General features: G+C 42.4%; 1 protein-coding gene across 2 annotated transcripts; it reads right to left on the bottom strand.

Moving 5' to 3' along the window:
• Positions 1-2,957: 2,957 nt before the first annotated feature.
• RGS10 (regulator of G protein signaling 10) lies at positions 2,958-24,906 on the bottom strand. 2 transcript variants are annotated; one of them, XR_007766624.1, is made up of 6 exons: positions 24,858-24,906; positions 18,414-18,532; positions 16,846-16,932; positions 9,900-10,043; positions 5,916-6,273; positions 2,958-5,505 (listed from the first exon to the last, which is right to left on the bottom strand). XR_007766624.1 is itself a non-coding variant. In XM_050898823.1 (5 exons), the coding sequence occupies exons 1-5, from the start codon at positions 24,904-24,906 to the stop codon at positions 6,127-6,129; spliced, it is 546 nt and encodes a 181-aa protein (XP_050754780.1). In that variant the 3' UTR covers positions 2,958-6,126. The 2 variants fall into 2 exon arrangements, 1 of the variants encoding a protein (XP_050754780.1); XM_050898823.1 differs by having other exon boundaries at positions 2,958-6,273.
• Between the last annotated feature and the right edge of the window lie 30 nt (positions 24,907-24,936).

The following is a 24,936-nucleotide window of genomic DNA, read 5'->3' as shown; positions in this document are numbered from 1 at the left end:
TGCTCTAAAAAAAATCTGGTAAGTTCATACTTCCTTAACGAGAAATGGTGTCAAAGATGCAGAGTGAGTAGCAGTCAGAGGTGTTCTGTGAGGCCGATTATCTTCATTACATGGTAGATTGTAATTTTAATCCAAGAGGTCTTCTCTAGGCTTGTGGATTTGCCAAGTAGCCTGGTTGGGATGTTGAGAATCCTGGTTTTTAACAGTGGCTAACAGAACAGCGCAAGAAAAGCAACAGAAATGGATTTCCCATTCATTTAGGGAGTGACTTGCTTCTGCAGCAAACACCAAAACTCTGCCCCTGCGATTTGGTCACATACCAAGGTACTCGGTCTCAGTGAGATCTGTAGCAGTGTTGTCTTTTGTCCTTCAGCTTTTTGGGGTTTCTTATCATTCGGTATCTCTTTGCAGACTAAAAGAGGGGCATCAGGCTTGTCCTCTACGCTTTTTGCTGTCAGGTCCATCTCTGTAGCATTTCAGGTATGCAAAAAGGGCATTTTTATGCTGCGTGTACTGCGGATGTGAAAGAATGTCTAAACCTAGCATTCAAACCATGGAAAAATTATGAAGTCAGTAAATACAGAACAGGAACTGAGAAAAATTTATGTTAGGCTGTTCCTCTGGACTGTAGCTTGAAAAAGAACCTGAAAGGTTTTAACTTACCTCCAAGTTAGTATATTTTTTTGTAACGCTGGGAGAGCATTAGTGCCGCAATTGTTAGCATAACTTGTTCAAATATTTCAAGTTCCCACCTCGTCTTATTAACGACATGGAAAAACACTTGAAATCTATCTAATCAAAGCAGTCATATCCCACGGGCAGCTGAGACAGGCCTGATGAAAACGGAAACCACATTTGTTAACGCTGATACAACTTTAGCTCTGCTCCTGCCAGCTGAACTGCATGCTGGCACGTTGTTCTGTTGAAGCCCTGTTGACCGCCACGATTTCTCCTGGGCTAAGGGGTCCGGCCAGGCAGAAAGCTCACAGACAAACCTGGGATCCCTTCGGGAAAACACGCACTGAGGGGTTGCTGCAGCCACGGTCCAGTAAGGAAACAAACAGCCAGACGCTGCTGGAAATTTATATTGCAAAGGAAACGAACGGCCCTCGTGCGTCCCTCACGCGGCGTCAGGACATCCCATTGATGGCAATTTCGGTGTTTGCCCGAGACATGAAACGGTGGGTAAGGCTCCCCCTTCCCTGTCCCTGCCCATGCAGTACTGCTTTTCTCAGCCAACTTTTTTTCCTGGTTTGCACCTTTGTGCATAAAGTGCAACAAGCTTTACCAGGCCAAATATTAACAACGGGAATGCAGACTGGCAATGTTTTTGACTTTTAGGTACGCTACCTCTGGAAAAGCTAAAGCAATAGAACAGTACGGTAGAAACAAGCGTGTAACAGCATCTGTTCCCCGGGCCTGGGCTACAATACTCAGCATGCTGGTCACTGTTTCCTTTAGGAAATGTCCTGTCTTTGAGCGATTCAAACGAGCACAGCCCAAGGCAGGCACCGCAGGGGGGGAAGGGACAAGCGCTGGCCCTTTTCTAAAGTTGTTTTGTAGTGTGAAGTATGCTCAGGAGGTCGCGAGCATTATCTGCTCTATAACGCCAGTTTTCAAAGCAATTTTAATCAGTTTTCTTATACGCAGTGATCCCCTCAAGTTTTGATCAAAGCAACACCAACAGCCTTTAACGAAAAACAGAGCCATTTTAGTATTTTAGCATAGTATTTTAACTTAGCTGCATTTGTGGCTTACAGAAAGTTCACCAAGTCCATCGCATTTGAGGAGACAGCTGTGACCTTCCTGTATTTGCAGCCTTACTCTAAGATCAATAACCCTACATGTTATTCTGCCAAGAACCAGGAGAGGGTGCTGTTAAATTTGGCTAGCATTTCATTTACCCGGAGAGCAACCACATTCTGTAAAACGCCTTTCCCTATTTCTTCCCCCCCCATCCCAAGCCCCTTAGTATCGGGCGCTTTTTAACTCCTGACTGAAACAGATTTGCCACACTGATCAGCCAAGATATAATAACACTGATGAAAAGCATCTTTCACTTAATTATAGTAAAGCTCCTAAACTGGAGTGATCGGAAGTCACGCAGCAGCTGCTGAGCGCTCGTATGGCAACACAGTAAAGTTACACAGATCCTTTGGAAAAAGGATGCCCCGCAGCTTGCTTTTAACTGTGGCTCTGCCAAAAAAGCCCTTGAAGCCCTTGGACATGAGCTGTGTTGGACTGAAAACAAGAGGGACTGCCTCCGGGCCAGGGAAAGGAACACTATCACGTAAACAATCTTTCTGGTGTGTCAGGGACAGATATTTGGCAAAGCTGGGTGACTTTGTAAGACTTGCTGCTCTGTTTTAGGACGAAAAAAGTTATCAACAAGCAAGGTATAAAAGGGGGAATATATCCCTTTTCAGCTTTGAACCACAGTCATAGAATCATAGAATGATTTGGGACCTCTCTGCATCATAGAGCTAACTAGTTTTTAGCCCAGCTGCAAATGCTACCCACTTAAAATGAATCTGAATCCTCAGTAAAAATATAAGCACGTTCCGAACTGTTATCCAAACCTGAATACTCAAACCTTTTTCTCTCCCTCACTACTGTTTTCCAAACCCTCCTTCTCCACGTCAATGTGTCAGCAACTTGAAGCAAGCGCGGTGCAAGAAATGCAACGGGAACAAAGAAATGGGAGGAGATGAAGAAGGTACAAGCAGCATCTTCTGCTGTTCAAGCGACTTTCTGCAATTTGTTCAGACAGCGGCTCACTCAGAAGTGAAACCCACTGTGTCACCCCATCTTCTTATCTTCCAAGAGAAAAACATACTCTGACAGAACGTAAGCAACTGTGCCAACAGGGACTGAAAGCAGAAAACGGGATAACTATGGGATATGAAGTGATCTTGGCCCAAACTGTTCAAAACATAAAACAACTGTCAGCACACGGATTTGGTGTATTTGTAGAATATTTTAATTTTTAGCTGAGAAACACACAATAGGGTAGAGTTTAAGGCATGCAGTCAGGCATGAAACTTCGCTTGCTTGGTTTTTGTGCTCATACCTTCAGTGTAAGTTCTATGAAAAGGAGTCGACCCTATCTTTAATCTCTACACAAAGCAACTCTGAGTACCCACTTACAGCTTGAGGTTCGATGCAATGTTTACAGTTGTTCCTGGAATGCAGGATTTACTTATTTACTTCAGTTCTTTTTCTGTCTGTGCGGTTTGTTCTATGCCACATCGAGAAAATATCATGTATTTCACAAAGTAAGTTTGATCAGTGATAATATCAACAGAAGCAAAATAACCTTCTCCACATATATACATGCTGCAATTACAGACATCTGCTTGCATAGTTTTCCTCTGATTGCTCTTTTACTGGAAAATACAGATAATGGATAGGAAAAACCTTTGATTTCTGCACCTTGCAAGACTAGTTGCTGGTTTTCTTCTAAAAAACAAGCCAAAACCAGACACCACAAATAAGACAGCCAATGGGGCAATGAACTTTTTACTGCTGAGGCAAAAAAGCAATTCAAAGACTAAGAATTTTGTGGAATTAGGTATATTATCTTAGAAACATCATAGGTGTTGAAATAAACATCATAGGCATTGAGATGCTGCTAAAAAATACATTTCCATTTGAGTAACTTTTGGTTGGTAGTAGCGTAAAGCACCTTTGTGTCTACTCCTATGGGGCATTTGCTCTTAACAAGCAAATAAGACAGTACCTGATAGGGAGCATATTGCCAAGGAAAATGCTGTTTATAAGCAGCTACAAACAAGTATTTTCTCTCTTTAATGCCCTACCATTGTTCATACAGCTGCTGGTTTTATTTTTTATTATTATTATTTTAAAACATGATAGTCAAAGACTCTTCTCCCTTATTCATGCATTTTTAAAATCAATATGATTAAAAATGAATCTACTGTGCATCCATGTGATGAATGTGGTAAGAGCTCATTCTGCATTTTTCCCATGAAGGTCCCCATCCTGCGTTTTTCTGTATCACTAAGACTTCTCCTGCAATTACTGGGAAGAAACAAATCCCAACTCCTAAATGTGCTTAAGCTGCCCACTCTGAAGGACTTCAATGGTATCAGAAGTTCCATCCTCTGCTGTGGCAGGCGTCAAGAGTTCGTTATTACAGTGAATTTTCAAAAGAGGTAATCCTGAGATTACAAATAGTTGGCAAGTCCAGAACTGGATGGTCCCGTTTCCTAGGCCCCATCACAACAAAAGGATTCATGCACGTTTACTTCGTTCCTATTCAGCAAAACATTGAAATACAACTTAAGCATGAGGTCAAATACCACTGAAAGTGCCTGAAGCAAGATTATGACTTCACCATTAAACCTTTTGAGAGCATAAAAGGAAAATGAACTCAGTGCATAAGAATTACATCTTAAGATGCATACGGAGGCACTGACCTCTTCTTTGATTTTCTAAAAATGAACAGGCCATTTAGCTCTGGGGGAAGAATCAGAACTCCCGTTCCCGCTCTTACATCTAACTAGGGAAGAGCCCATGGAAACAATTTTCTTTACACATTACCTGCAAGAGTGGCTCAGAGTTAAAAGAAATAATCAAGTCTACCAAGTGAGTTTGCATCCTCAAAAATTACAATCTAGACTTTGTTTTAAAACGTATATAGTGACAGTAATGTATAAAACATATCTGGCCTTTCTGACAAAAAAGAACTATAAAACGATCAAAAGCTAACTGTGCATTTAGATTAGCCAGCACATAAACAAAAGTTCAAGAAAAGCAGTGCAAAAAATGAAAGAGTAAATGAGAGAATGCGAAACAGCTAGACTACACACTGCGAAGCTTGTAAATAGAGCACGTAGCTAATATGCTTTCCCAACTTCAACTGCAATTCAGTAACACTGCAGTGAATTAATTAAAAAATATATGAACACATGCAAAATTGTATGCCAAAATGTGCTTTGCAGCTCTGACACAGTCCCAGGACAATATGGAAGGCTCGTTGGGAGCATCTTCCTTTACCACCCTGCCATTTCATCTTTGATTGCTCTGGGCAGAAATAAATTCCCCTTCCTCTCAAGCTTGATGTGAGAACGGCTAACCCCTGTTCCATTGCAGCTATCGAAAGTTGCAATTACGAAACCTTGAAATACTTCTCTGGGGCAAACAAAATTAGGCAGGGTGATTTTAGTAGAAAGATTTAGTCAAACAAAGCCAGACTTTGTTGGTTGGTCCTTTGCCAAAGTATTCTTGCTGCACAGAGCAAGAGTGCTCGGGAGACCTACGAGAGACCAGATGCTTCCCAATACCGGCATCTGACACGTATGTTATGCTGACATGTAGGACATGCCTCGGTCAAGCTTTGCTGAAATCAGTGTGCCCAGAGCGGGATATTAACTGTCAGGTTTCCTAATGGCTGTTAGAAGTTCTTCAGAGTCTCTCTATCTTAGAGCTTTTGTTCCCAAGGAAATACAGGTTATTCCATCCTCTGAAGAAGGTGATTGTCTACTGCAAAAAAACGGGGGAAATTTAAGAAATACAGAAATTAAAATCATGACTAGAGAAGTGTTTTGATTCAACAATAAAAGCAAAGCAAAACAGATATCACCTTGAAAGAACAAAGTTCCATAGGAAGGGATTGGATTCTATTGGCTTAACCCTGAAAGATGTTGTCCCTTCATGATTAAGTTTGCTATGACTCACCCACAAAGTAACGTGAAACGTACTCCTCAATAGCTTCTCCCAGCAATTCAGAATGTAAAAGACAGTCACAAATAAAAATTACAAGGCAAAAATAAAAAAAACACCACCCAGTCTCCCATTTCTTATCATCATGATGCCTCACAAAAGAAAAGACAAAAATTGAAAGCATTTTAACTTGTGAAATATGAAATGCAATTCATGCTATGGAGGAATACCTCAGCCTTTTAGCTAGGAAACAGTCTTTCCATGGGTGCCTGGTTATTAGCTATCATGCAAAAACAATTAGTCGTTCAAGCAATTAAGAAGGTAAGTATCTCCTAAAAAGGTTTTGAGCTTTTCAAGCCCTAAATGCAACTGCTATAAACCTAGACTGTTCCTGAGTGTAATTTAGTTATTGCATTGCCTCTCCTGAAGAGATTCATTGTATCATGTGTTGTAAATTCTTGATGCTCTTTTAGCTGCAGTCTGAGCCTCTGGTGAATTCTCTTCTTGCTCCTCGCACTTCTTATGGTTTAGGAATATGTCTGACTTTAAGAAGCGGCTGTAGCTGTCATATTTCATGAGATTGAATATCTGGTAAGAGGGGGAAAAACACAAAAACAATGACCTAAGTAAAACTAGATTTTAAATGAGAAGGACAGTATATGAATTCTAACGTATTTTTGTTCTGTTAGCACTAAAGCATTACTAAAAAGCATGACATTAAAATACACTTCAAACTCTCAAAAGGGGCTGCATGTAGCAAACGATATTGTAGGTTCCACGGTCACTGTTTTGCAATAAAGTCCCTATTAGTTTGAGAATCAGACTATGGTTTTCACAATAGCCGGCTTTGAAAACCTAATACTGAAGGTGGGAGGTCACATGCCATGGGCAGTAGGTAGGATTTTACAGCTGATGATCAGACAACTGCACGTGTGGACACGCCAGGACATTACCTGGCCCCCTCCCACAGCAGCCTTAGGCCTGCAGAGCCACCAGGAGTAAAACCTAGGGAGGCTGTCCTTCTGGCAGGGTAGTTGGAAGATATTCAGAGGGACGAAGTAGAGCTGAAGAAAAAGAGATACCTTTTAGGCACCTTTCTGACTGCAGTTACTCTTGAACATCACAGAATAGCTCATTATACATGCAGAGCACTGGATAATTAAGAAAAGTCTCTAAATAATTTACACAAATACTGAAACTGCAAACTGAATCTAGACGGAAACAACTGGTTTAACCAATGTTTCTTAAACTTATGCTAATCTTCTCATCCTTTTTAGACTACTACACAACCGAATGCCAAGACTGGTCTCAGGCCAGACCAGAAATGTTGCAGGTACCTGCCACAAAGAGCTGATCTGGTACAGATGTAATTTGCCAGTTAAAATGTGGTTTAAAATCGGTGATGGATTAAATTTGTGCCATTAGGCTTTTCACTAGCCCAAGACCTGCCCTTCTCATAGCCAGTATACAGCCAGCATGGGAGCGCAAAGTCAGCGCTGAGTATAGCTTTTCTCTCCCAGGGCTTGAGTTTAGGCTCATCCCTCAACATAACTGCTTTCTCTTCTATTTATACCCATTTCGGACAAAAAAGCTAGAACTCATTTGGAGTTTTCTGAAAACAAAAGGGCTTGGGAGAGGAGCCTGGAATCTGTTCAGGTGTCAAGGTCAGGACTATATTTTGCTTGGTCTTGAAACAGAGGGGAAGGAAAAATGTAAACCTCAAAACTATAATTGAGGCAAAACCAAAGCCTACTTCAACCTCTGCCTATTATTTCACTGGCGGAGCCTCTCTGAGTCATGCTTCATGACTGATTACATTTTATGGTACTCAGAGTAACTAAATTTCCAAGACGAATTTCTGGATTCTGACCTGCATGAGTGGATAACCCATGTGTGGATAACTGCAGCTTTACCTTTACGGGCCTCATTTCGAACTGATAGTACAACCAGGTAATACAACTGTTTGTTAGTAGGAAAAAAAATAATAACCACAAACTGCTTTTTCTTTTCACATCCTCAAGGAACCTGGACAGATGAAGGCAAACGCACAAAACTTGACTGTTCTTGTCTGTGTTTGCTGAAATATCCCCCTTGTAAATAAATTACACGAAGCATTTTACTAACCACTGTTTGTTTACATATTTAAATATTTAAGTTCATGTTTAAAACAGTGGAAATCTTGCTTTATGCACTACATATTGGAAGACTAAAAATCCCAAAACACCCTCTCGATGTAGACCCAAATCAATGCAGTTAATCAAAGTCAAATTACAACTCCTGGCATTGGCTAACTACAATATAATTAAATTTATCCAACTAGCTCAAGGGAAAAAAAATTGTAAGGAAGACATGGCCTGTTAAAACGTCATAAGTCAGTGCTAAGAACTTAGCCCCTTCTTGTTCCTGTTATCATTTAAAGCATCTCCCAGAGAGAAAGAGCACTGTAAGATCAAAATCTTCTGGAGTCTGGTCAGCCAAATGCACAGAACAGACAGATTTTATAATCATGTGCAAAAGCAGAATTCTCTTTTTCCCTCCCCTCCTCTCATCGCCTCCGTGGAGCAGGAACATCTACCCCATAAGCATTTTGAAACCTACAGATTTCTACGAACCACTCTAACACCACTTCATCCAGCGTGAAGAACTGCCTCCAAGCTATTTGTTCAAGGCCATCCCACGAGCACAATACCACACCCCACAAGTAGCCCCATTTAAATCAGTAGGTCTCTGGAGAACTGGAGTGCTAGTTACCAGTAACGTTGTAGACCAGACTGTGGCTTTCAAGCTCTGTCTTTTTATACTTCAGACATACAGTGCCAGCAGTAGTTAATACTGTTCTTTAGAGAACAAATTATACCACTCTTCATAACTTTATAAGGATTGAAAACTAGAGAAGACCATAACTCTTCCTGAACTATTATCTAACAGCAATAAACAGAAGCTTCAAGCAGTGGAAACCTGCAACAACCCGTAAATGCTCTGCATGTGGTTTTAACAGTTCACAGACTTTCTTCCCACACTAGTGGGATTCCTCTACCACTGGTCTAGCATGTTTCCAGTTCAGGTATTACTAATCTCTGGCTGTTCGTGTGCATGCTCATTTGTCAAACTGCAAAAGATTTTAACTCCAGTAGTCTCTCCAGCTTCACTCTCATAATCACTCACCCTGAACTGCAGTGCTTAGATTTACAAGAACATTTTCTTTCCCTTCCTCCAAGTCAGAAGTTCTTCCATGAAAAACTTCGCTTCTTTACATGGAAATTGAGTTTCAGACATTTCCACTGCTAATGACTTGGAACCTGCTTGAAAGACAGCAGAGCCTTTGCTCCTCAGACCACTTCAACTGACCCAGCCAGTGCCCAACTAATGTATTCAATACCTGATGTGACATGCATTGAAAACACTATTTAAATCAGCGTGCTGTTTCTCCACAAAAGAAAAGAGCCAAACGGAAAATACAGGTAGTCCTGAGGATGTACAGAAATTAAAAATAGTACAGACTGCAAGTGCTGGAAAGCTGCAGATAAGAATGAGTCACTTCATAACTTATGCTTTAAAATAAGCTAAATATCAAGAAAATTTACCACCAAAAGACACGCCTGCAAAATGTCACCCAATTTCTACCAGACCTCCCAAGTTCTATAGGAAAAGGCAAAGCAGATACCGACTCCTCTTTTAGGTTTTGTGTGTTACAGAAGAGGAGGCTTTTCAGGAAATCACATTATATTCATATCAATATAAATACCAAAACAAAGCAAAGTGAAGAATCTTGAGCTCTCAAGGAAACCAGTGGCAACTATGGAAACAAACATCAGCAATGACTCAGCGCAAGTGAATACACAGGAAAACGCAGGCACAAACTTACTCAGCTAGGTGATTCTCAAGCTACTGGCAGAGAAACCCAGGAGAAAACTTCATCCAATTTTCCAGGAAAGTCCTGAACTGGAATTAGCATGGATGCACTGAGTCTCTTAACTAATTGGCCCTAGTTAGATTGGCCAAGGACCTGGGGTACGGTGCATTCACCCTCAGAGCGGCTGCATTAATATCCCCAATATGGAAGCAACCCAGCTCCATGCCTACCTATTCAATCCATGCCATAGGTAGCAGTAGGCAGATTCCCAACTTTCCTACACTAGCTTGTGCTTAGAAAGCAGAGTCCGTTAAAAGCAGACAAAAACTAAAGAAACTGTTCTTGAAGAAAATAACTTTACCTGGTCCTGGAGCTTCTGAAACATGAGAGGGTGAGGTGTCTCCAAAATGGTCTCATTCAAACGGGACTGCCCTTCAACATTGACCTGGGAGGAAGCTTTACTGGACAGGAAAGTCATGTAAATTTCTTTAGCTTTTTCTTGCATCTGCAAAAGGACATATTTATTTAAAGAATTATTTGCTGTGGGAATATCCTTTGTATTTGTTAATGTTTTGCTGGAGACTGCTCTAGGTCACTTACTTCTTGAGGTTTACATCCTAAAACCAAAACATAGTCTGAATTAAAAAAGAAAACAAGTAACAAAACAAATATACATAGATTAGCTTATTTGTATATATTCATTTGTACTGGAGGAAAAACATCTCTGCAGGCCACTCCTGCACTGACATTAGTGGAAGCTACCAGTATTCAGCACTTAGGTTAAACAGCAGGTTATGATGTTTGAATCCAAGTATCCAGTGTAAAACTGCTCAGCATCATCAACTAGGCCTTGTCTTCACTATTTAGAAGACTATTTTTACTAACAGATAATCAGTATGTGCAAGGAACCCAGAGGAAAAAACACTGTGGAAGCTTACTCTTGCTGCAAGACAAAACTAAGCAAAGTTAGTGTATAATCCACACTACTGCTAGATAACCTTGTCACACTACATGCTTTGTCATAACTACGTTTTTACCTCAGGGCAGCTCACGTGCAACACTGACTAGATGATTAAAAAACCCAACAACTTGGCTAATGGTAAAGATAAGACTGTCAAGAGCCTCTGGAAGCTGATGAATAAGGGTAGGTGTGACTTGCATAAAGCTGTTTGTTAGTGTTTGCCCTGATTTCAGCAATCCTGTTTCAGTGTTGTTCTCTTGATAAATCAGTAACAGTGATAACACTTTGACCCAACCTAGCATCTTTAAGCTTCAAAGCAGTAAATGAGCGGTCACAACCCTCTGAAATTCAATGCAAGCTCCCCCTTGACCAGAGGGCTGGATAAGAGAAAGCCAGTGGGGTAGAATAGAGCCAAGCCAGGCAGGAGGCAAGCCTCCCTGCTGCAGCCTGAATTCTGCACACTGAAAACACAGCCCATGCAGCAGCAGGCACTGTTCAATCCTGAGCCACGGGTATTCGTCAGTGTTCCCCGCTGTACATCTAATGAGCAACCACATCCCCAGACCAGCACCAACTAAAGGGCTGTGTCTTTGATGGGAAGCGGGCTTGATGAAGGAAGCATTTAAACCCTTGCCCATGAAGAAGTCACAGAATTTCTTTCATGTTTTACAGCTGAGAATCAACATTTGGGGATAATTAGAAGAAAAGCTACATGTGTTTGACAATTCACAAGGCCTAAAGAGTTAACTCCCTCACTGCTGATGGGGACACACATTTTCCAGGAGTATTGCTTTTTAAAACAGATTATTCATCTGATGGGTAGAACATCATGTGCCAGGTGCATTAGGTCACAATGAAGTGTTTTTAACAATTTCCGATCTTTCCAGTTTCACAGATCAGGGAGGACTGGGTCAGCCATGTCTGTTCTAAATGAGCAATTAATCCAATCAATCAGAGGTGTGACTGCTTTAACTGGTAAAGTTAATACCTTAATGCAGACACAGTAAAGGTACCTTTAGCTATTATCGCATGAGCAAACATAAGTGATTGTACTGACTGCCAGTCCTACCTAAATAACTTTTGAACCTGCTGTCAAATTTCAACCATATTTAAGAGAGGGGCAAAGGACTGAGAAATAATTACCCTCCTACTGACTCAATGGAAAAGAGTGGCAAGAGAAAGGAAAGGGAGAGAAAAAGCAGCACGTGCACTGAGGGAAAAGCTGCAGGATACGTTCAAAAGGTATCTACTCTACTTGAACTGCCAGCATGTACTTAGCGGCTGGCTAATCAATGCACACATAACTCCACGTTAGCCACAACACAAGGTGCTGCTTGCCCAAGGAACCCAGGAGCAAGCTGGGCGCTGTGGAGAAAGAGCAGAGCAAGGCTTGAGGGGAGACATGAAACTAGAAGTACTGTGAGGAAGTTTAAAGAACATGGGGGGAACAAGAGGATTGTGTGGGAGGTTGGTGAAATGGGGAGGATCTCTGGATTTTGTGGGGAAGAATGACAAAGGAAGTGAAAGTGCTGTGGTAGGGAGAGGGGGTCGTTGGAGAGATGCAGGGGACCTGACTTTATAGTAACGGGGAAATATGGAAATGCACAGCTCAACGTTACAGGTTCTGCTGCACATGGAACAACTGTTATGCTATGTCTATGCTTCAGTAGTAGAGCATCAGTTTAACTACAATTTTTTTTTTTTTTTTAAAAAGAAAGTACAGTTAAAGCTGCCAGTATGTTTATACATCCCCCAAATGACATTCAGGCAGAGCCAGGTTCAGGCGGAGGAGACAGCAATGTTCCCCATTCAGTGGGTGGCATTCTTCGTTCTGCGTCAGCCTGAAACTAATGCCTCAGCTCAGGGGACTCTACTCTGGAATTTAAACAACACTTAAACTGGGATCTTGTTCACAGGTGGTTATTAAAGGATTTCTGGCACTTTTCACTCACATCTGTGTGCTCGCCCCAGCATCCGTGCCAAATTCCCATTTGGAGTACAAAGTTCTGTCTACAGAAATCCCCCTCACTATTTCAAGTGGATACAATATTCTTTCCCACTTCCTTTCCTAAGGTCAAATTCAGCTCTCAAGCATGTGTGGTTCCCGAATGAGGTGAATGGAAGTCCCAGATGCTCATCAGAACAGGCTCCAGCAGTTAGCAGCTGTGCAGCATTACCCAGTCCTGCTTAACCATTGCCACATTACACACTGGAAGTGGCAGAACTCCTCTTGAATAGGTATACTTTGTTCTGAAATTGTTCTCTACAAAACTTCTTGACATGGGTATTTGGGGGGTTTTAGCAATAGCCGAAAAGATTCCCTGTTGTTTGAAGCCTTTATTACAATCTGTAATTTATTTTTAAAGCTCCGCTGCAAGAGAAGAAGCATTTAAATCTTGGGAAGTAGCACAATGGACATGTTGTTTATTTCATTAAGTCACAAACGCAACAGCATATGACTAACTCCAATAAAATATTTAAAGTTAAATTTTATTCACTTATCCCCACCACTCCCATTTCAGTAACTAAATATGTGTCCTAAGATGAGGACCATATGCGTGGCAGCAGAGCTCACCGCTACAAGTGGACTCGACCTAATTCCTTCCTCAATCTTCACGAAAAATTACATTTCTATTTTAACGTCCATTTTAAAGGAATGATAAAGAAAGAATATCCTTTTTTTAAAACTACAGAGATGTGTCTTGAGCTGAGGGGAGGAGTTTGTGCTTCCATGCTGCAAGAAGATAGGCTGAACCCAGTCCATCTAAAACCTGCCTAGGTCAGTAACGTAGTCTGCTTGCCGTTTAGCTCTGCAGATGCTGCAGATCTCCCCTGCTCCCTGAAACGTGCATGCATTTTGTATTAGTTCACCCGAACAGGAAAACAAACACAAACGCATGGAGCACTCTGGTCTGAACTCCATTTCTGCTTTCTGCTGACTAAGCGCTCCCACCACTAGTCTAGAGTCAACACAACAGTCAAGAGCCTGGCTGCTTCTTGCCAGCGCTCCCCTCCGGTCCCGTGATCTAGCAATCCTGGCTGCATAGTGGTTCACATTCAAGAGGAAGGGGACAGGGAAGATGTATCTGCATAGCATCGTGCAAGATAGGCCTGTGTCGGCTTGATATAAGTCAGCTTCTAGGCAGAGCCCATGTGACTGTGGTTTGAGTAATGACTGAACTAAATTTAATAAGCTTTGAGGAAAGGCCCAGGATGTTTTCTTAGAACGGCACTAACACAGTTAGACAGTTTGCAACCAACAGAAAGCGGGAGCAGGGTGAGCCTGCATCTACCTGTGAAGACCAGAAAGGAGATGAGGGAAGGACAGCACATTTACTCAGCTAACCACCCTAATGGTATACCAGCCTATACAAAACCAAACACTGCTCCAGGCTGACACTGAAGGGATGACAATAACACTAGGCACAATGGATACTTAATCCACTGGCCAGGTGGTGACCTTCGTGCAGGTTTAAACTGACCAAGAAAAACCCCACACTAACACTCTCATGTCAAGTAATGAAATGTCAATCTTATGCTTTTAAAATAGGGAAAAAAATATCCCATTTGATCTGGGTTAAATTGAAATCAGCTTCATCTGACCAAAAGTCTAAGTGTCTACGAGCTAGTTTCTGTGGTAAACCAGTTTTAATGAGAAGCAGGTTATAAAATAAGTAAAAAGTTGGTTTTAGAATACTTTGCTCACATTAGATAGATACAAAGTGATTTCTGCAAGAGTCACTTTCAGAAGACAAACTCATGCTTCATGCTATCATAAACACTGGAAAGATTTCTATTTTTAGTGCTTTTTCTAGCTTTGTAAATTATCTAAACAAAGCCATCCATAAGCAGTAGCTATAAAAATTTACTGTAAGTCTGTGTCATTCTAAAGCATATTTATTCTAGCCGGCTGTAATAGCTTTGGCAGTACTAGACTCCAGATTGACCATACTGTGTAATGATTGGTACTGAATAATTAAGCTAAATGGAACCTAGTTAAGCCTCTGTTCATTCATTTGGCAATTCATTCAAGAATTCACTAAGTTACTATCTCTATACATTAGTTTACCATTTCCTGTACTAGCATGCGCAATCCTAAGATAGCTAAAAAGACATTATTTAGCAAGGGAAAATACGATTATTATCCCATTGCAAAATGTGAGACCTTACAGAAGTATTTTCCACTTTCATTTCCATTTTAAAATGCAGTTTGATACCTGTCCAAGGGGTATCAAGAAAAGGCTACATACCTCTTGGCAAGGACACTGTACAACATACAAAGAAAAAACGTCTGCCCTGTACAAAGCAAAGGGTTCTTTCCATTTGGCTGCGGACTGTGATGCTGGCTTCTGCTTCACCAGCTCAGAAAGCAAATTATTTTAATGGAGTGGGGAGAGAGATCAAGAATACCTAGATCCCCAGCCCAGCATATCGAACATACCAGCCAAGATGCTGTATGGACATCTGGGGACAAAAGAGAGGAAATGCTTTGTCACTAACTGACAATAATGAGATCTGCAGCTTGTGCCGAAGCAGAGCCAGGTCAGCGGGACTGACGGTACCGTGCTCGCCCAGACAGGAGGTGGCTTCCAGTGCAACCCAGACAGGCTGCAGTTGAAACATTCCCTTACAGGCAAGGGGAGAGGAGAACTCCCGGCCTCACTCCGGATACCGATACCGCTGCCATCGTAGTGGCACCTAGCACAGTTCCCTCTTTTATCCCATCTCATTTACTTTATTTCTTTTTAGGTCTTGCATCTTACAAAAAAATAGCCTGATTAGTTGTTCTTTTCTGAAGACTATCTGCATGCGTGGACCTTAATGAGGGAGGGAAGCAGCTAAACACACAAAGCTGAAATAGTGCTAAAGATTACAAAGTGTGCAGTCAAATTGAACATTTTCCTGTTCTTGCAAAAATTATTATTTTTGTATTTTTGATGGATTTATCAATACCAAAAAATATTCACAACTGAAACAAGCAAATTGTTTGGAGGGGAATGCTTTTTCAGTGCAAAATAGAGAATATTTACAGAAAGTAGACTCCCCTCTCAAAAATATGTTTTGCTGAAAAACCAGGGTTTTTTTTTTTGTTGAAAATCTGCTGGAAAACAGTTTCAGCTGACTATTTTTGACTGACCTTAAGAGAGGAATCCTGCAGTCCAGACACAGCTCTCTTACGTCTCCACTTTATAACGCCCCTAGTAGCCCAGTTCCCCCACCTGATTCCTATTCCCTGACATTACTGAAAGCACATATGGTCCCATTTGAAGCAGGTTTAAGTGGCATTTTCCCAGCCTCACCTCCTCATGGTACTCTGCTTACTTTGGCCAGAAGAGTGCAAAAGGGGCTGTACGTTTGCACCTGCTGCCTTCTAAAATGCTCCCTTTGGCAACAAGAGCTGCACACATGTGAAAAGCGTAAAGGTGGGATTACAAAAAAAGGGCTTGTGGGATTTAGGAGTCTGACTCTCAAGGACAGTGATGCTCAGCTGGAGTTTTGAAACTACTTCATTTCATGCTCACAGAATCCTCGTCTCAAAGATCAAATAAATTTGGAATTTCTCAAAAAAAACCAAAAAACCAACACCCACAAAAAACTTTTTCAGAAGCAAGCAAACAAAACACGGTACATACTTTAGGCCTGACTCCGTAGGCTTCAAAGCCTAAATGTGAAAGTGGGTCCTGTGTTCCTGGTGGATCTAAATGTAGACCAAGATCCAAGCAGTGGAAAAAACTTACTGGAGGTAGCTGGTTGCACAATTTCCAATAGAATATTTTCTACTACAAAAATATAGCTTTTGTGAAAATGAAAATGCTCTGCAAGTATATACCAATTTGAATAAATATTTAAACAAAAAAGTCTAAATGGACCCTCAGTTTCTTTTGGTTTGTAACTTGTAATTTGATAAGGGAAAACTTTTTGTTTTGGTATTGTAACACATTTTGTTTGCGCTGTTTGTTATTTTTATGTTCCACTAAAATATTATAATGGTGTATATTTTCATGTAATAGCTGCTATGCTTTAAAAAAAATCCTGAATGAAATGTCTTTATATTTTCAAGCAAGATGATGCAACATCACTGAATTAAACCTTTTGCTATTCCCAAGCAACAACAAAAAATTCAGAGTTTTCAAAACATGGGAAACTTGACAATTTCAGCATTTTGTTTTGATTTGAAATAGAACCAGCTTTGTTTCCAAACAATTCCACCACCGTGATTTCAGTGCAATTCCTTCAAATATATTTATTTGCACTCACATGAAGCATGTTATGCAACAGAAACGTTACAGCTCCAGCTCTGCTACGGAAACTTTGTTGACAAGTAAAATTTGTTTAGGAAACATACCTGTTTTTTTCCCTGTGTTTTCTTAAATTCTTCACATGCTAGCCAGAACAAAACGTTTTCTTCACTGAATTCTTTCTTTAAAAATTCCTAGGGAAAAGAAAAACAAACAAACAAACAAACGTTAGGATCCAATTTCTCAATTGTTTTTCTCTCTTCCTACTATAGCTATTAAAACTAGAAGCCGCCTACGGCTAGCTTTACCACAGTACGAGTTTACATAACACAGTGTAACAGAACCACTGCATTAGTGCATCTGCACACTACCAAGACACAAATGAACAATCATATATTCAGCACTTTGAAAGCACATTCCAGGAGAATGATGAGCTACATTTAATCTCAGAGCATATCAGTAACTAACAAGAAGAGCTTCCCTTAAATAACTAGAGCAATTTTACAGTCATTAATCAAAGGGAAATCCAAAAATATATTAATCCATTTGCAGGTGAGTATAATGAACTACTTTAATGAGAGTTACAGATCACTTGAGATTCTCATTTAGTATCTTTCTGATTTTTTAATGAGTAAAATCTCTACAAATAAAAGTGTTTCTAAACATGATCATCAGTGGCAATAAATTCATTTCAGTAAACTAAAGCAGAAGATGTATTGTCATTCTCTAGGCAGTGTTTAGACAAAGCACATTCCTCCAAAAGTGAGGCATGTTTTAAAATGGGGAAAAAATGTACATTAAATTTCTTTATAAAACAGAATGACTGAAGTATTTATAGCTCTGAGATCATCAGTTTTCTCTTTCAAGTGTTAGCAAATAGAGATTAAGTAATTCCAAGAATTAAATAGCACCAAGATTACTTTTTTTTTTTTTTAAGAATTCTAAATCACAGTGTTTTGTAATTCTAGTTTACCTCACTTTTCAAACCAGTCTGGCAGGAAACCATTTTATCCCAGTGCATTTTACCAGGGCTTGGTATGGCAAAACCATGCTCAGGTAGGTAGTTCCTAGTCCTGCAGCTAATATGGAAAGAAGGCCTTGAAAAACCAACTCGCCACCCTCACCTAATTAAGCCTCAAGCCTGTATTTTGAGCTGCACAAGCCCACACTTTGTAGTAAACTTAAAGGGAATTCTTTTCAATACAGCTGCTGCAACACAGAATAAGAGCCACGCAGAGTTATCAAGCTCAGGAGCTGTTTGTGGTAACTCATTGCTTAAGTAAGGACAACGTATGAGAATAAGGAGTGCAGGATCAGTCCTCAGTGATAAATAATGCTTGGCGAGAGAGATCAGTGGCTCAAGGACTGTAGTTTATCCAACAGTAACTTGTTAATTCTTGCAACAGCTGACAGATTCTATTAGAAAGATCCAACCAAGTGTCTTCCATGTGCCTTACGAGAGCAAGCTGCAGTGGCAGTGGGCAAAAGGCACTACCTCAGAAGCTCAGCAAATGCCACAGCTCCAACTCTGCCACCTCTGCTCAGGGTAGGAATCTAGAAGAATGCATGCCTATGTGCTTACAGCACTGGCACAGCTGCACCACCTATGTTGAGACTCATTCAGCTTTAAATCCTAATTTCAGTTTATATAAATATCCAGAGTTAATATAGCAACCCTAAATCGTTTCACTCCTTCTGGGTCTTCGAGGAGGTTCTCCAGTGATGTAGCCCATTTTGAGGTTCCTTTCAAGGTTTGGTGGCTGCTGCTTGGGTGACCCTCGCTGTCATTTATCTCTGGAAAAAAATGAAAAAAATGCCATCTTCGTTAGAAGCAATGAATGTCACATGCATTTCTTCCCCATTGCCCTCTGCAGCCTTGGATTACAGCTGCTCTCTTTAAAGGAAACACCATAAACCTGAAAATAAACACACACACATATTTGAATTCTGCTTTGCCTGTAAGGAGGCAAAAATGCCTTGCAGTTATATAATTCATGAGCACGTAAGTAGGCACTGTCACTGTTTTATAGGAGTTCAAGCACCTTTTGCATGTGGAACACAATGACCGCAGCCTGTGTAGTAAAAGGGCCATTTGCCTTTTGTTCTGGCACTGTCAACGACATTGGCTCCTATAAAGCAAATCCTGGTCCGTCACACGCATGAAATTTATTTTTAAGAAAAGAATCATCACCGGAGGTTGGGAAAAGGCAAAGAGAGAAAGAAAAATAATGTTTTGTTTAGCAGGAGAACAAGTCCAATATGTTAACCCAGTCTAACGGGAGGAAAGACAGCTGGCAGAAGAGCCTCATTTCAGCTGAGTCAACCTGCTATTGGGCAAGTGGTATTTGGGTGTTTTTTCTGTTTGCCTGTTTGTTTTCAAGTCCACTGAAATTCTGCTTTTGTAAGGTGTACCGGACTGTGCCCACATCTTATCTGCCAGCCAGCCTTCTCACAGGTGGGAGAGATGGTATACATTTTTTAATTTTTCTGTCCCAGGGACAAGTACGTTACATCCAAGGCGGGTGATGCCAAAAAAATTGTTTGCTGGCTACCCATTACTTGGGAAGACTCCAGGAATGTTACAGCTGATCTGAAAAACTCTAAAACAGACATAAAGCGCTTGGCCTCCTTTCCTCTCACAGCCAAAATGCCCAGAGAAGACAGCAGGAGTGCAGGCCATGAGAAGTCAGGCTAAGAGCTCCACTTCAGGTCACTACACACTGGAAAGGTGCACAAAACTCTTACTGTAATCAATACAGATTCTATTTATTTTTATAACCCCTTCATTTCTCCCTACCAACTTATTGGAAATATGGATCTTAGTAACTTCTGCTGAAGCTCTGTTAAAAAACTCTTCCTCCACCATGAAACTAAACCTCAGCAAGTATCTCAAAAAACTATCTATGCAGACCTATGCTATCAGATGCCCTTTTCAGCTGGTAACTAGAATGATAAATGCTAAGGATAAAGCCTTACAAAATATTGGCACGACAGCAAAGCCTACTGAGTTTTGGTTGGTGGTGATCTGTAGAGCCTATTTATTTTTCTAACAGTGAGATGGACCACTGTTTCAAATGAATGAACACCTCCTCTTCTCCCTCTATGATGCAGTTACAGCACCAACCTGAAATTTCTTACACAACGAATGCATGACCCTATGCCTGCACAAAATCTTTCAGGATCCAAGATCATAACTAATTTGGGTAAGAACTGTGACAGATTGGTCTCCAAAGCAGCAAATATACCTGCTGCTCTGTGTAAGAAACATAAAGTCTACTAGTTAAAGGTCAAGAGTCAGAACCCGAGGATTATCTCCAAACCACTACTGCAGACTTCGTATGTGACACAGAGTACAACGAGTCAACTGTGCCTCAGTTTTCCCTCCCCTCATGCAAAAGGATGTGGTTCTTGATTATTGCTTGCAAAATTTATTTTAGGAACCTGACTCAAAGTATCTGTGCATCTAATCTCAGTAAAATCTGTGAGATTTAAGTGGGAATAGCCAAGCACATCGGAGCAGAACACAATTACCTCTGAGGAGCTGGAATCTCTTGTTATGATCACTCTCATCTGCAAGCAGAATAGCAGCTCCGTGTGTACAGCTGCTAATAGCCTGAAGAACAAGGCCATTCCCTTATCTAATATATGGTTTAGCACAGAACATATGGGAGTGAGATTTTATTTCTAGTGTTTCTTTTCCAGCCAAATTTTAAGTGGACATTAATGATTACTTTGAAAAGCACGTATTTCAATGAGCCAATGCAATACAGGGCAGACCCAGCGCCATGAGAACCTAAAAAAAAAATTTCTGGTGAGCAGACAAAGGCCGGAACAAGTGCTTCCATGCACCCAGGATACATCGATCTGCTTCCCCTCAGCTGCTGTCACTGGTATCTCATATTACTGCTAGCCATTCTCTGTCCTCCCTGATCACCATTCTCCCCAGCTTCCTCTCACTTCCAGCCTACCCAGCACAGTCCAACTCCATCCACCGTTTACATTCCCCCAGCTCCTCCTTGTGACCCTCCAAACCCCACGCTCTCCTATGACCCTGCTCCCTTTCTCCCTACCTTCTCCTCCTACAGCCTTAGTAGAGAAAAACTTGGTTTTGAAGGGAGGACCTACACAACTTCTTCCTGATGTCCATTCTGATGAGCCTTGTTGTACAGGACTCTGTTACTCGGTTTGTTTCCTCACTTAACCAGCTCCCCACAAACCAAGAAGTACTGTGGTACTGAGATGAGGTTTGCCTGTCCATTGCTCGTACAATGCAACCCTTTCATTTACCCCTTGCCTCATTGATTCAAGCTGGGCATTCCCCAGAGCAGAGGCTACGGGATGTCGCAGGTGCTGGGCAGCTCTGCTGAGCTGGCGCGGGTGCCACTAGCAGCCGCAATCCCAGCTCAGCCCGGGCTACAGCTCCCAGCATCAGTCCACACCAAGGCAGGGGACACCAGCCGTAGCGTCGTGATGGAGGCAGACCCTCAGACCGCTTGTACACGTAATAAACATAAGAGGCCAGAGAACACTCGTGGATCCTGCCATCAGGTAGTGCAGCACAGCTCCTGTCCTGAGCAGTCCCCCAAAAACACAGGAACCGCATCCAAACAGGCTGCTGCGGACATCGCCCGGCTGGTGCCACCCTGCCAGCTCTGCTGGGGGCAACACAGCTGGCAGGGGCCAAAGCCATGCCAGGGAACGTGCCAACACCTCTGGAGGGCCCAGGTCTGTGTGCTGGGCATGGCACTGATCAAGCTCTCTCCCTCCAGGCTGAGTACCATTAATCCCCACGTTCAGTGTTCCTTTGCAACGGCCATAAAACATTAACATTCCCCTTCAGTGCAAATGTAAATAGGTTGCACGTGATACATGACAGTAGGAAACACCCTGAAATTTTATGAGGATATTAAAACTGCTGGGTAGCTTTATTATACCTCATTAAATACACCATCACAAACATTTTTTCTAATACAAAAGTGACACCCCCCATTTAGGATCATAATTTCCCACTCCACATGCTGGTTTCATTTAGCAGATTTGATGTGTGATTTCTAGAATTTTTTTTAAGAGCTTAAAAGATAGGAAAGAGGATTTCCCCACAGATGACTCAAGAAGCTAACCCCCAAATCCACGTCCCATAACACGTTACTAAATTACCTTAAAAACGATACTTCCACTGAAGTACAATTTAATGAAAGTCTGAAACAATTTATTTTAGAAGGCAACACTGCAATAAATGTAATTACTTGAATGACTCTCCTGAAACCTATTTATCTCTGTTTGCTATTTATAAAGATAACTTTCTCCTGTTAAAATCATCTAGTGACAAAGTTACGTAACATACACTTGGAAATAACAAGCTTGATACCAGTGCTTAACAACCAAAACGTATACATTAGTATGATCATTTAAATGAGGAAGGCAGACATTTGCTGTTACTGAAAACTGGGAGGTAATTTTGTGCATCAAAAAGGGTGTTACAAAATGGCAGTTCTTCCAATATTTCTGTAAAAGTAACGCACAGAATGTACAACAGATGATAACTACGCTAACTACATTTCTTACTGTCATAGGAGAGCGCTTGCTATCTTTTATACGGGTTAGAAACCAAGAGGCAGAGAAAGCCAACAAAGCATGCACAGCGGAACACAGTTGTAGAGTCTCTGCTGAAGCAAACTTTCCACTGAGTGCACGGCCATAACACAACTGCTTGCATGATGTGCAGTGGCCAGCTGCTTCTACAAACGCAGTACGTGATTCAGTGCTTATTTTAACAGCACCGTTACTTTAGAGAAGAGCCCTATCCTAAGCCAACAAATAGGCAGTTACATTAGCTAGAGTATTATTTTAAAGAAGAATCTTACAGAAGCTGCCTTCCCCCATCACACAATAGTACTGCTGCATTAGACTGCAGATAAAGGCTCTTTGTAAGCGATAGATGTAACTGCAAGTGCAGCACTAACAACACTGTAATTATCAGTTGAAGTGTGGTATCAAAAATGGCAAATATTTGCATTCTCCAAACAGGAACCTGGACTGAAACCACAGAAAGCGTCAGCAACGTCAAAATATACAACTCCGCAGGTCAAAACTCACCGTTCTGGCCCTTGCTTTCGACAAGCACAAAAAAAAGGTGGAAACTCATCAAACTTTTAGAGGTTCAGACACAGCTAATTGAGTTAAGACATGCTAACCCGTCCGCCTTCCAGAAGGGCTACGCACCACAACGGTTTCCCAAGCTGCTGTCATTCTCAAACTGTTGATACAGTGGCCTGTGTGGCACCGTATCAAACAGCACAGACTCACACCCTTCACAGAACCCCGTTGAATGCATCCCTTACCTAAATGCCCATTCTAACTGCCTCTTGCCCGCACACACCTTTTGCAAACTCCTTAACAGAAGACAACCGGCACACCAACAGCAGATATGACAAAAGCACCATGTAAATAGCATATTCCTTATTCTGTATTTAAACGTTAATATACAATGTTAAGAAAACCCTTCTCAGTTTCTTCTTGAAGAACTTCTGATCACATCACCTGCATTTTCCCCTCTTTCACCTGGATCATAAAGCTGCAAGCCACAAACCTTTATTACCACTTTAAAAGTACTCTCAATACCTTGTCTTTTCCTACGGTCACCAGAATGCCTATCCAGCAATAATCACCAGTCTGGAATTAATAAATCCAAGGTTATGAAACAGTGGGAAACTTCATAAGTACGCAGCTGAAAAGGGAAAATTCCCTTACTTTCCATGTATCCAGGCGCCACTGGATGAGTCCTCACACAACAATTTTTTCCTAGTAGCAGCTGAATTTTAGACCTTTTCACTACGGAAGGGCTGTCCTTCGCACGCTTTGGTTGTTCAAAGCATGAGCCTCAACATCCTCTTTTGACTGTCTCTAGCAACAGATGGCTACTGGATTCCACTTTTAACTATAAGGAAGGAAACTAAAGGGACGTTCCGCTTTTGTAGCATCTCTGGAAGTGTTCACCAGACATGTATCCTTTAAAAAAAAAACAAAACTCTAGACAAACACCGCATTTGGCTTTTCTTAGAAAGATTGTAACTTCTTACTGCACATTATAAAATACAGTATTATTTTCTAGGATCTGAGTTTGTAACTTTTACCCCAATTGTTTTAGCAATGATACATATTAGCCCCTTCGAATCAACAGACTTACAGCATCAGAGATACCGTGCCGTGAAATGCCCCATAACAGCACAAACACGTTACAACGCCTGTCTGCAGAGGGAACCGCAAAGCCCTACAATTATTACGCCTTGATAACTTCCATTCCGGTTTAAGACGCCCCCTCCAAAGGCAAACTCTTCGAAGTCAGTTTAGAGCTTGAACAATCACGCTCTGATATTCTGGGCTATTGCCTCGCTACCAATAACAGCAACAGGCAGCAGTTCGCAATTAAAATTTGGCTGATGAGGCGTAAGCCCGAGCAGAAACCAGTTCCCTCTTCCGTGCAGCTGCCGGAGCGGGAAGAACCGCGCTTCCTTCCCAAGCATGGTTAGTTAATGCATCTCATCACGCCGGTAACTCAGCCTCTCTGCCCGGCCGGTCACCCCCAGAGCCCCCGGGCGGCCCCCGCCGCTGGCACAAGCCCGGGCAGAGCCACGCCACGCCGGACGCGAGGTGAAAAATCACGGGACGGCTCCACAGCGAGGTGAACCGCCCTGCAGATGAGCTTCAGCCCGCTTAGCCCAGCTGGACGCGGGTACCAGAGAGCCGGGCGGAGGAGCCGGCGCGGCCCAGGTAACGGAACTCCGCAACAAGCGCTGCCGGGCGCGGGCTCAGCCGGCTCCCCTCAGCCGCTGCGCCCCGGCCGGCGGACAGCCCGGCGGCGCGAAAGCCCCAGCGCGGCGCCGGGCCGCCGAAAGGGCGGGAGACCCGCTCCCGGCCAGGCTCCCCCCCCCCCCCCTCCCCCCCCCCCGCCGCCGGGAGGGGGCTCGGCCGCGCTTTCCTTCCCCGGCGCTCGGTGGGGAGAGAAGCGCAGCCCTTCCCTCTGCCGGCGGCACTTCCTCAGGCGGGAGCAGCTGCCGCCGGGGCCGGGGGTCGCGGGGGGGGGGGGGGGGGTGTGTGAGCCGCCCCCACCTCCCCTTACCTGACGGCGGGCGCTTCCTGCTGAGCCGGCTCACGGCCCGGTTAAACATCTCGGGGGCGGCCGCGCGGCCCCGCGCTGC

Source organism: Gymnogyps californianus, chromosome 6 (assembly GCF_018139145.2).
Source record: "Gymnogyps californianus isolate 813 chromosome 6, ASM1813914v2, whole genome shotgun sequence".
Classification (NCBI taxonomy): domain Eukaryota; kingdom Metazoa; phylum Chordata; class Aves; order Accipitriformes; family Cathartidae; genus Gymnogyps; species Gymnogyps californianus.
Note: the sequence above shows the minus strand (reverse complement) of the source record. Positions and strands in the feature narration are given on the sequence as shown.

What these genes read in the sequence shown, in the direction of transcription:
- RGS10 (XM_050898823.1), bottom strand. Translation starts at nt 24,906, where the DNA reads ATGTTTAACCGGGCCGTGAGCCGGCTCAGCAGGAAGCGCCCGCCGTCA. An exon ending in CAGGAAGCGCCCGCCGTCAG is followed by an intron (nt 18,533 to 24,857) that starts GTAAGGGGAGGT and finishes ATTTTTTTCCAG; the next exon opens with AGATAAATGACAGCGAGGGT. An exon ending in AAACACAGGGAAAAAAACAG is followed by an intron (nt 10,044 to 16,845) that starts GTATGTTTCCTA and finishes GTCCTTTTGCAG; the next exon opens with ATGCAAGAAAAAGCTAAAGA.